We start from the raw sequence: 11,400 nt of genomic DNA on the forward strand, positions 1-11,400 counted from the left end.
TTTTTCTTTTTTCGCCTTAGATTTATGAGAATCAGTGGGAGACAGTGGGGAACTCTTAAGTCTATTTCTGATAGTTCCAAGTCTCATGTGTCCAAAGGAGGTGCTGGGCACCGCAGTAGGTGACAGCGGAGAACCCACGGAGGTATCAGACTCAACCTCTGCCTGTCTGTCCAAGTTTGTTTCTTTTGAATATTGAGCAGAACTAGTAGTTGAGTTGGGGGCAGTAACAGTAGAGTGAGATTGAGGGAGGCTGTGGAATTTAGCAGTCAGCATCTCGGTAATACCTTCGGCAAACGTGTTGAAAAGTCGCTCCATCACTATTGGCATTGCCTTGTCAATAGCGGCGGCTACGGCGGCCGAAACTGTGGCTTCTAGGGATGTGGACTGACGGGATGCAGCGGCTGCGTATCCAACATCACGATCTTTAATTTCTACTATTGCTTCCGCACGAGAACAGTGGTGTTTCTCTGCAATCTCAAGCACCTGAATCTCCCGCCCTCGCGCAGGACAGTTATTATCCGTAGCAATATGTGCTCCATCGCACAAGCAACACCTTGGCTCATCTACCTCACAGGCTGATGCGGAATGAGAGCCGCCACAGCTGCAGCATCTCACAGAAGATCTGCAGGCATTTGCACTGTGTCCATATTTCCAGCAGTTTCGGTACTGCATGCAGGGGTCTAGGTGTCAACGTCTCCACACGGAATAAATATGGCCATGCCTTCACCTCGGAATGGCGCGTTAAGCCAGCGAACGAGACAATAACGCTTTCAGTACGAACGTGGTTATCACCCACTGATCTATTGCATCTGTAGACAGAAACAGCACCAGCCGGAGAGCTAGAGCATCTTCAAGAAGGCCTCAGGAGTGATATTAGTGGGAACCCCACGAACAATGCCCTTCAAGCATGCAAGATGCGGTGGCACGAAAGCACGAACCGCGATGTTAGCGAATCTTGTGCAGTTAAGTAAGTCATTGAGGCATTGAACGTTAGACCACTTACACAGAATGCCAGTCTTGCCAAACCGTCTCACCTCCGAGATGTCAATGAAGTGTTCCGTTATGGCACGCAGCTCCTCCTGTAAGCTTTCCGATTCAGTCAATCGAATGGATCCATCATCCGTGGGAACGAGCGCCACGGGCAAGGTATTCACTCCGTTCCGAAGGAAACACTCCAGAGGCACCGACTCAGTGGGACGGCTAGTCAACCAGGGCGAGCCCTGGCCGGGACCAGAGACCGGCATTCACGGTCCCTGGAAAGGAAAGGAAAGGAAAGAAAAAGAAACAACCTTTAGAAGGAGCAAAGTACTACAATCAGTTAAAATGTGATCAATCCCCTCTCGGACACGTCAGCGATCGAGGAGCTGGTTCGATGATGATGATGATGATCCTTTATCATGGCTCGCACCCACCGACGGCCTTCTGATGATGATGATGATGATGATGTACCTCTGTCATGGCTCGCACCCACTAAGGGGGATAGGCCAAGAATCGGGCGGCAGTGGGAATGCTAAATAAAATTCATATTTGAAAACTGTCACTGTAGAGAAATGTTATATAGGCTTCGTCTTCCTTCCCTATGGCAAGCTGCTTAATGTGGGACTTATGCTGCCACATATGAGGTGGATACCTGTTTTTTAACGAAGACAGCACTGAGTCAAGTACTTCATAGAACCTCTGGCGGAACATGTCACTCGCTGATGGAAACACGTGAGCTGAGGAACCTTCTTGATAGCGGCGTGGAGTCTTCTTTCGCCTAACAGCTAGGACACACGGGTCCTCAACTCCTACTTTTCCTGCCTCTGATATACATATTCGGGTCACGCGCTTTATTTTGGAGTTAATCTGCGATGAGTTTAAGCTTGGCCCATCCGAGATGGCTAGTCCCTTCGCGCGCGCTGTCTCCGCGCGCGCTTATAGTGTTATGTTTCCGCTGGTGCTTGTACGGTGGAAAATACGCTTCCTTTTCAAGACGGGTTCTGGCGAAGTACCGATAAGCGAGGTGCCCACTGTTGATTTTATCGTTGTTGCTCATGCTGTGTTTGTAGCCGGTGCACCTTGCAACGTCCGCAGCCGGGGTAGAAGCGAGCTCGGTGCCTGTTTTCTATTTCACCTATTATTGGGACAGCAATTGTATCGACACTCCAGGCAAATTTTCGCTGTCGTCGTGACCGTGATATTCCGTGTAAAGTCCAAAATTAATATGAGTGAGCGGAGTGACCCATACACTGTGGGCGCGAGAAAAAGCCCGAAACTCAATATTCGGGTTAGTTGGAGGTCACGTAATCAAATGTGCGCATGGGGAGTAGAGCACGCGTCTTCTCATCTAGCCCTGCCGCAGCTGAGAATGACTGTGCGCGGTTGACGCTTATGCGGCCCGCGTGCCGTATCCAATTGTTAGTAATCATTGGGGGGTGCAATGATCAAGAGCAGGGATGGCTGCTAACTTCATGTGCGCTGTCTTCCTTCGTAGGCTGTTTTTCCGCGCCCCAAGTGTTGCAGATTGCATAGCCTAAGTCAAGAGACAGGGGTAATCGGAGATCGCTGACAGAGGCCGCCCTGTATTGGACATAAATATATGCAGGTGATGATGATGAATCCAGGGGTGGATCCAGGTTTTTCTGAGGAAGGGGTCAGCTTCTGTCAATGATGATGATGATAGTAGCCTTTCTTATTTACCGCAATTCACCGTTTCTGATCACGATAAAACCGCCTCTTATACCGCTAGTGCAACATGTGTATCGAAGCCAGGTATCAGTTTCTCGAAACTTACAGGAAAAGGACATTGCCCAACACGGCCATGTACTTGGCGGTTGTGCCTGATAATTTATCAGTCTCTAAGTTTAGTTGGTTCATGTTCCTGAATCTAAGACTCAAGAACATGAATTAATATAAATGGGCGGCTAAAGTGCACAAGTATCCGTACTTGAAAAGCGTGGACACAGAATGGAGGAAGAGGTCAAGAAAGTTAGCAACCAAGTAGAGGGTAATTTAAACTGTAAATAGACAACCAGGAGTCATCAGAAAGAAAGTGAGAGAAACGGAGACTCTTATTTGGATGTTAATTGGAGAAGAAACAAATTAGAAGGGGAAAATCTGTACGACAAAACAAAGGGCAGTGCCGTGCTATTTGAGGCTCGAGTCGGTTGCCTAAGGACAAAACCATACCGGAGCAAATATTCGGCGCAAGATTAGGCATGTGGATGCTGCAGCCAAAATCCGGAGACCACTCAGCACATCCTAATGGAATGCGAAGGGATTCACCCAGTGAGAACCGTAGGTAACGTGCATCTTTCAGAAGCGCTTGGGTTTTATTGGACGGAACCGTCAACCGGTCAGCATTCGAGATGAGCAAGAGACGTTTACAGTACTGGTGGAAAAAAGCAGAGAATTGATGCGACCGGATCTCTTGCGGTACAAGGTCCCAGACGTTCCTTGTCCCCTTGCTCCCTAACACTTGGCGCGCGCGCACTCCCCGCAGGCTGCGCTACGTCACACCCACGCTGTGAAAGAACCAGGCGTTCCCTTTCCTCTTGCTCCCTCACACTTGGTGCGTGTGCACTCCACGCCGACGCTGCGGGGGTGTATGTACGGAGCGGTCTACTGTTAAAGGCAACACCGGAACGCGTGACCTCTGCTCGGAGCCACCGCCGGCCGGCGGATGGAACGAGTTTCGCGCAGGCGCAGTGAGCGCTATGGGCGGTGCCCTTACGTCTTCTGCAACCGTGCACTGCCGCGCTTCGGATAGTAGCGAAGCAAGCCGATCACGGATTTTTAATGTTGGTCGGTGACTGCATGGTCACGCATTGACAGCCAGCCGTTGCAAAGCTGAAAGAAAATTAGGCGAGGCAAAATATTAACTCGCAGATATTTTTGGCATTTCAACTTACAAGACCAACATGATAATTTAGTTTTACGGACGTCTCTTTGTGGTACAGCTATATTAAAGAATATTTATCCGTGTGTAGTGCCCATCTCATTTGTACTAATGCATATTCGAGTCGCTGCAGTGCGTAGGCTGAATAAAGAATCAATAGGCGCCTTTAAAGAACATATTACTTTATAAAGAGCTATGACTCGAACTATCGTTGAATCATTGGAATCGACGCACACAGTAAAGAAAAATTTGAAGCGGACAAATCTTTATGAAACGAGAAGGCGAGCAAAAGACGGCAGTGTCAATGCTGATGACATTTAAGGGCATTTATCTGATTACAAATCTATCCAGTCACTTTCCTTCGAGCTCGAAGGAAAGTGGCGACTATTAAAGAAGAATTACGCAAGCTGTTTGCTTCGCGACGATCCGAAGCGTGGCAGCCGACTGTAGCAGACGACGAAAAAGCACTTCCCACAGCGCTCACAGCGCTCGAAACGACAAGGCCGTTTCACATGGCGCGATTGGGGCGAAAAAAAAAATCGTTCTGTCGCGCACGTCGCAGAGCGATTTTCGCTGGCAGCTTTCACATGCGTCTTTGACCGCGCGATTTCCGTCGCAGCGACGCCCAAGGTTGCTCCCTGCTCACAAAATATCCATGCCTGCATCGTTAAATAAAAACATGGAAACTGGTCAAATATTACAATTTCATATTATTTTTTTAAAATAGAATATTACACGAATTTTCAGCCTTTAAACGCGTTGAGACTGCGATCGCTTAGTCCGCAGTTGCGGCTAGTGAAAATGCTGCACAAACCGCATAAGCATGCGGCGTGGTGGGGTGGTTTTGTTTTGTACACTCTAGTTGTGTTGTTGCGGTACGATGGAAGCCACAACTCTTCTCCTGGAGGAGTATTTGCCTCTCCAAAAGAAGTAGCTACTATTGAGTGTGCAAGCGCCTGGCACAATTTGTAGCAATGAAGACGTTGACGACGGCGACGATCGTGAGTGTACGTGCCGTATGTTGAAGGCGGCATCAGCTCCCGACCTGGATAGCATGCAGCTTCTCCTTTTAAATGAATTGTGCGAGCTGGAGTAAACAAAAATTGTTGATGAAGCTCCTGAGCCACAGGCGCTGGTGGGTACGCTCTGTTAAAACATCATTGAAACTGGTGCGCGACATTGCTCCGCTGAGCTTCCAACACGCGGTAAAACAGCAAAGTGCCTTTTCGATGGCGCTTGCTGTTACGTCACGTTGCTCCGCCCACATCGCGCCGATCGCTGCGACTCAGCGACGGAAATTCCAGCATGTTGGAATCCCGTCGCGGAGAGCCTGCGACGTCGCGGCGGTCGCTGAGCGACGGAATTCGCTGTGTCGCTGTGTGAAAATCGCGCCATGTGAAACGGCCTACACTCGTTGCAGCCGCTGGCCGGCGGTGGCGCCGAGCAGACGTCACGCGTAGAGTCTAGGGACTCTAGTCACGCGCTCCAGTGTTCCCTATAGACAAGAAAACGATCGCCAGAAGGCGCTGCTGCGCCTCCTGACAGCGCCCCCAATGTGGAAATTTCAAGCAGCGCGGTCGCGCCGTGGTGCAGTCTCCGCTTTGTTTACATTAGTACACTCTAGTTTACATTGTTTCGCCCGCGCTTTCCTTCGCTGTTCGTGCTCACGGCGCTCCGTTTTCGACGGCGGCAGATCTCCTGCTTGCTGAACAGCGATGCAAAGACTGCAGTGCGGTTTCAAGACGGTTGCCGACGCCAACAGCTTTTTTTCGTGGCGGCAACCGCAAGAAAGGGGAGCGTCTGCTTCCACACGTGTGTGGTGTTGAACAAATTGTGGGCGGTGATGTGACAGTGAAAGCCAAGTGCGCGTCGGAGGTGTCCAACAAGATTGTGTACGACATCGAGTTAGAGGTACACAGCGAGTTCAGTAATTTAGTCACTTTTATTTCTCTATGATGCAGTCACAAAGCGGTCATGCATGCTTGCAGAGATGTGCAGAGACGGTGACGATTGCGGTTGGTTTAGTTGGTCGCTGGGCGCACACATACGGCTGCTCTCATTTTGGCTCCCAGGGAGTATGTGGTATCAGCACTGTCGGAGCAGAAAGAACACATGCATTAGGCACCAGTAAGCCAATAAAGTTAACGATGTAAGTACTACATAGGTGCATAATGCCTTATATCATGCTGTATAAATATTTAATGTATATCATACCTTATTCAATGCAGATGTTAGAGTCATGGCAACTCATTGCATTATTGAGCAAGGTATATTTTCACTGGTCATGAGAAATCAATCGTACAAACTGCTCCGCGAAATGAACCCAAGTCACGGTAACCAGCGATTACCTTGGGACCAGCAGCACGAGCGCAAGAATTAGCGATACATGCCTCACCAAAGCAAATCTAGTTTCTCGTCGGGCGAATGCCCCGCCGCAGCAAAAGTAAGCTCACACCCATGACCGGCTTCTACACGAAACGAAGATTCTTGGAGGGAAGAGTGAAGCAGGAAGAATGTGCAAGGTGGCAATTACTTTAAAACATGAAATTCGTAGGTTGCCAAAAGCACAATATCATTATGAGGCACGCTGTAATGGAGGGTCTCAGGAAGAAATTTGACCACCGGGGGTTCTTTAACGTGCACAAAAATCAAAGTACATGGTAAGAGCTGTATTCTTGCATTTCGCCCCCATCGAAATGCGACCGCCGTGGCCAGGAATCGAGCTCGCGTCGTCGAGCTTAGCGGCGCTACACGTATGCATTTACCGCTAAGCTAACACCGCGGATGTCACTGTACGATTCAACTACGCGACACGTCTAAACAAACGGCCATGCGCTAAATACGGGCACATTACTATTGCGTTTTTATCGAGCGGCCATGATATTGCACGCGAATGCGAAAGTACGTCACTTACTTGACTCGGCGCACCGCAGTTATCCACGCTTGTCGTCTGTCCTTCTCATACCACCTCCCCGGAATTCTGTAGAACTTCACGGGCGGCTTTCGACTTTTCGAGGCTCTTGTGGCAATCAACAACACAGCAGTATTGCGTGCCACCGTTCCTGGTTGATGAGGTCGCGCTCGCCGTCACGAAAACAACGCACGCGGTCGCTCGCGCCGTAGAGAACACGGGCGCGCGCTGGCCCGGCGGCGACCTTCGACACCCAGGGGAGTGGGCGGCGCTGGTGCCGCGCGGGCAAACTTTAGGTTGCCTCGTCTATAACAGTGGACAGCTCTGTACGTCACCAACACGTGTTACTCCGAGGTAAAAAAACCCAGACATTCCCTCTCCTCTTGCTCCTAACTACCTTCCAACTCGTTTTTTTTTTTTTTTTTTCGCATGTCCAGTAGTATTAGAAAACGTTTATTCACACAGAAAATAAATACGGAGGAAAATGTACATCGAGTGGAGTCTTCATTTCAAGACCCCAGTGGCCTTGGCTGCCGCTCTCGCCTGGATTACCAGTCCGCGCTGGGTTGCTAGTTCGGGGCTAGACAGAGTGGCCTCCCACTGCTCCTCCGGTTGTTGTGTTTGTATGTCTGGCGGTTTGGGGCCTGTACACCCCCACGTGACGTGGTAGGCGGTGGGTCGTTCGTTGCACCATGGGCATGCGTCTTTGTAGTGTTCTGAGAAGATAATGCTGTATTTGTGTAAGTTGGGGAAGGTGTTGGTCTGGAGCTGTCTCCAGTCCCGTGCTTCCTGTGCATTTAGCCCCTTGTGTGGTGGGGGGTAAAGCTGACGTTTGCGCAAGTGTTGAAGTCGCGCGCCGTAAGCCGCGGGTACGGGGAGGGTAGTAGTGGGATCGAGGATTGTGGCCGCTCGGTTTGTGTGACCTCGAGCTAGCCTGTCCGCGGCCTCGTTACCCTCCAGCCCCGAGTGCCCCGGAGCCCACGTGATCTGATGTTTGAGCGATGAATTTCTAGCCAATGGATTAGTCGTGAATCTAGCTAATTTCTGAGGTATTCTGCCTGCAAGAAGGAGCCGACACGCCGCTTGGGAGTCGGTTATTACTTGAAGTTCTCGGTTGGTCGCGTCCCCGTACTGAACGGCCAGCACGATCGCCGCAGCTTCCGCTTCTGTGACGGTGCAGTGCGGGATGGAGATGCTGGAGACTTCTTCGTAAGAAGAGTTCACCACAACGGCTGCTGCTGCGTTCGATGCATCCTTATATAGGGCGGCGTCCACGTACACCGTCCTCGGGCTCCGTCCCACTGTGCGTTTGAGGTAGTCCACTCGGGCGTTTCTTCTGCCTTCGTTGTGGGATTGTGACATATTTTTTGGGAGCGGGGCCACGTGTACTCTGGCCCGGTACGATGTCGGAATGTTTGTGGTCGACTGGATGGCGTCAAGGTCCGCCGGGTAGCCGATGCGCTTTAGGATGTGTCGGCCTGTCGCTGTGGACAGGAGGCGTTCTCTCTGGGTCAGGAGGACCGCCTCCTGAATTTCCTCGAACGTGTTATTTAGTCCCAAAGCTTCCAAGCTGACGTTGGATGTGTACGGTGGGAGACCGAGGGCGTTCTTGTAGGCTACGCGTATCATCGCATTGGCTTTGTTGAAGTCTGCTCGGAGCAGGGTGAGGTAAGGGAGCCCGTAGGAAAGGCGGCTGATGACCAGTGCCTGCACCAAACGGATCGTGTCCTCCTCCCGCATGCCTTTTCTGTTTCTGGCCACCCGGCGGATCATCTTAGAGATCTGCTGTGTTGTAGTCTTGAGCAGTTGGAGTGTGTGGTTGGCCTTTCCGTCGCTCTGCAGCCAGAGGCCCAGGATCCGGATGAGTGGTACCTCCCGGATTGGGACCCCATGTAGGAGGATGTTTAGGTTGCCTGGCGATTTGTAGTGATGTCCCTGTATGCGGATCACTTCGGATTTGTCGGGGGAGCAGTGGAGTCCGCATCGAATGGCCTCTGTTTCGACGCAGATTGCTGCCGCTTGGAGTGTGTCTTCCTTCTCGGCTAGAGAGCCGGTGTTTGTCCAGATCGTAATGTCGTCCGCATACAGGGTGTATCCGATGTTCGGAACCTGCTGCAGAGCCCTTGCGACGCCGATCATGGCGACGTTGAATAGGAGCGGGGAGATGATCGATCCCTGTGGTGTGCCCTTGTTGGGCATGTCTTGAGGGTCCGATCTCGTGTCACCCATTCCTATTGTTGCCGTTCGGTTGGACAGAAAAGTCTTGACATATTGGAAGGTGCGCTCGCCACAGTTGAGATTGCTGAGCTCGGAGAGTATTGCCTCGTGAGACACGTTATCAAACGCGCTTTTTAGATCCAGCGCCATAATGAGGTGTTCGCCACCCCTCGGGATGTTAGAGAGTACTTCCTCCTTCAGGAGAAGGAAGGCGTCTTGTGTCGACAGGCCCGACCGGAAGCCAATCATGGATGGATGAAAAAGGTCGTTATCTTCTATGTAGTGTTGAAGGCGCGTCTGGACGACTCGCTCGTTGAGCTTGCCCAGGCACGATGTGAGAGATATAGGTCGTAGAGCTTCCACTGCCGGCTTCTTGCCCGGTTTCGGGATTACTATGATCTCCGAGTGTTTCCACTCGGAGGGAATTTCATTCTTCTCCCAGAGCGAGTCGTTCAGGTACTTGGTGAGGTCCCTGATCTGTGCCTTGCTCAGGTTGCGGATCATGGCGTTGTTAATTTTGTCCGCTCCAGCCGTAGTATTTCGGGTGCACGATCGTACTGCGGCGTACACCTCGGCTTCGGAGATGGGAGCGTCGAGTGCCGGATTTTCCTCACCCTGATAGGTCGCAGAGCAGGGTGGCGCGGTGCTGGTACCGATATATTTGTCCCTTAGAGCAAGAAGTAGGGCTACGTTGTCTCCCGGAAAGAGGTGAGCAATACGCTTCAGGGTGCGTGTAGATTCAGATTTTGATTTAGAGGGGTCGATGAGGTTCCGCAGGATTGCCCACGTACGGGAGGTTCCCAGCGTTCCCCGCAGTGACTCACAAAACTGTTGCCAGTTTTGCTGTGCTAGGTTGGTGGCGTATGTCTGAGCGCCCTCTGTGAGCTGTGCAATCCGCAGGCGGAGGGATCTGTTTAGCCGTTGCCTTTTCCATCTTCCCACGAGCCGGCTGCGCTTTTCCCATAGCTTGAGAAGGTGGCGGTCTACCTCTGGGGCTTCCGGTGTGCGGTGTATTGTTTCTGTGGCTGTCTTGTATGCCTGTCTGATGTCCTCGCTCCAGACGTGTATCGACTGGATTGGACCTGACGGGACGGGTGCATTGCGGAATTTGGGCCAGTCAGTGATATGGGCGGCACCCAGATGTCTTCTAATTTTGCTAGATGATATGGACGTGCTGAGTATACAGTGGTCGCTGCCCAGGGTTTCTCCTAGGTTCGTCCACGTGGCCTCGGCGACGTTCTTGATCAGGGTGAGGTCGGGGCATGAGTCACGGGTGACACTGTTGCCTTCCCTGGTCGGATATAGAGGGTCGGTAAGGAGTTCCATTCGTAGGGACTCTATTGCTCGCGCGACTGTCACTCCTCTTGCTGAGTTTGACTGATACCCCCAGTCCCGGTGAGGCGAATTGAAGTCCCCGACTACAATAAGCTGGTTTGCTTGCGCCAGTCGACTGGCTTCGGAAAGGAGGTTGGTGAAATCGGCCTTCGCCGGCCTTGGTGGCTTGTACGTGTTAACCACGAACGTGCTCTTTCGGCCCCGTTTGTTGGGTACGATCTCTATGGTTAAGTGCTCAACCGCCGGTTCTGACAACGAGTGCTCGATAACAGTGATGTCTTTTGCGATGAGGATTGCAACCTTCGCCATGTGGGGTTGGTGGATGTGGGCCATGTGGGGTTGGTGTCCTCGGAGTAGAACCAGCGATTTTTGTAGATCTTGGGGAGGCCGTCCAATCGAGACGGCCTCTTCTCTGCGTTGTTGCGGGCGGGTGGCGGCTGAAGCATCCTTGCTGGTTTTAGTCTCTTGGGGCATTCCTTGGTGCCGGTTTCGTGCTGACCACCGCAGAGTCCGCATTTCGGCTCACAGACATGGGTGGGGGGTGGGTTCTGCATGCCGCACTGGCGGCAAACCGGTGTGTTGGGGTTTGGGCACACGTCCGGACGATGTCCCGACTGCATACACATCTGGCAGAACTGCCGGGCCGGCCTAAACTGGTGGCATGGGTATTCACACCCACCGTGATAGACCAGCCTGGGCAGGTGGGGCCCGTCTATGGTGAGCAGTGCCGTTGTAGATGTGCCCAAGATGCGGGCGTCCAGGATCTTGATGCGGGTGTCCCGCACCCACAGTCCTTTCATGAGGGTTTCTCTTGTGTTGTTGGGGTCGAGTCCGTGAATGACACCTCTGATGGTTTGCGGTGAGAACGGCACGTACGCTCTCACCGGGTGGGCTTGGTTGGCCAGCTTCAGGTGGGTAAGTTGGCAGATCTCGTCAGCAGTTTCCTCGTGCGGGGTGCTGACTATCAGGATATTTGAGCCCTTGTGGGGGCGCACGACGTATTTCCCCTCCACACGGGCGGGGGTCTGGCAGGACATGACAATTGCTGCCGAGATAGCGT

The 11,400-nt window shown here is 52.0% G+C and overlaps 1 protein-coding gene across 1 annotated transcript; it reads right to left on the reverse strand.

The window, feature by feature from the left end:
• Window positions 1-568: 568 nt before the first annotated feature.
• On the reverse strand, window positions 569-10,331 carry LOC119444539 (uncharacterized). The gene is made up of 3 exons (XM_037708922.1): window positions 9,030-10,331; window positions 7,890-8,900; window positions 569-622 (listed from the first exon to the last, which is right to left on the reverse strand). The coding sequence occupies exons 1-3, from the start codon at window positions 10,329-10,331 to the stop codon at window positions 569-571; spliced, it is 2,367 nt and encodes a 788-aa protein (XP_037564850.1).
• Window positions 10,332-11,400: the final 1,069 nt, after the last annotated feature.

Source organism: Dermacentor silvarum, chromosome 1 (assembly GCF_013339745.2).
Source record: "Dermacentor silvarum isolate Dsil-2018 chromosome 1, BIME_Dsil_1.4, whole genome shotgun sequence".
Classification (NCBI taxonomy): Eukaryota; Metazoa; Arthropoda; class Arachnida; order Ixodida; family Ixodidae; genus Dermacentor; species Dermacentor silvarum.

Coding starts and splice junctions, on each gene's coding strand:
- LOC119444539 (XM_037708922.1), bottom strand. CDS start 10,331: ATGGAACTCCTTACCGACCCTCTATATCCGACCAGGGAAGGCAACAGT. Junction 8,901..9,029: donor CTTTTCTGTCCAACCGAACG/GCAACAATAGGA, acceptor AGGGCTCTGCAG/CAGGTTCCGAACATCGGATA. Junction 623..7,889: donor CGACCAACCGAGAACTTCAA/GTAATAACCGAC, acceptor AAATGCCTGCAG/ATCTTCTGTGAGATGCTGCA.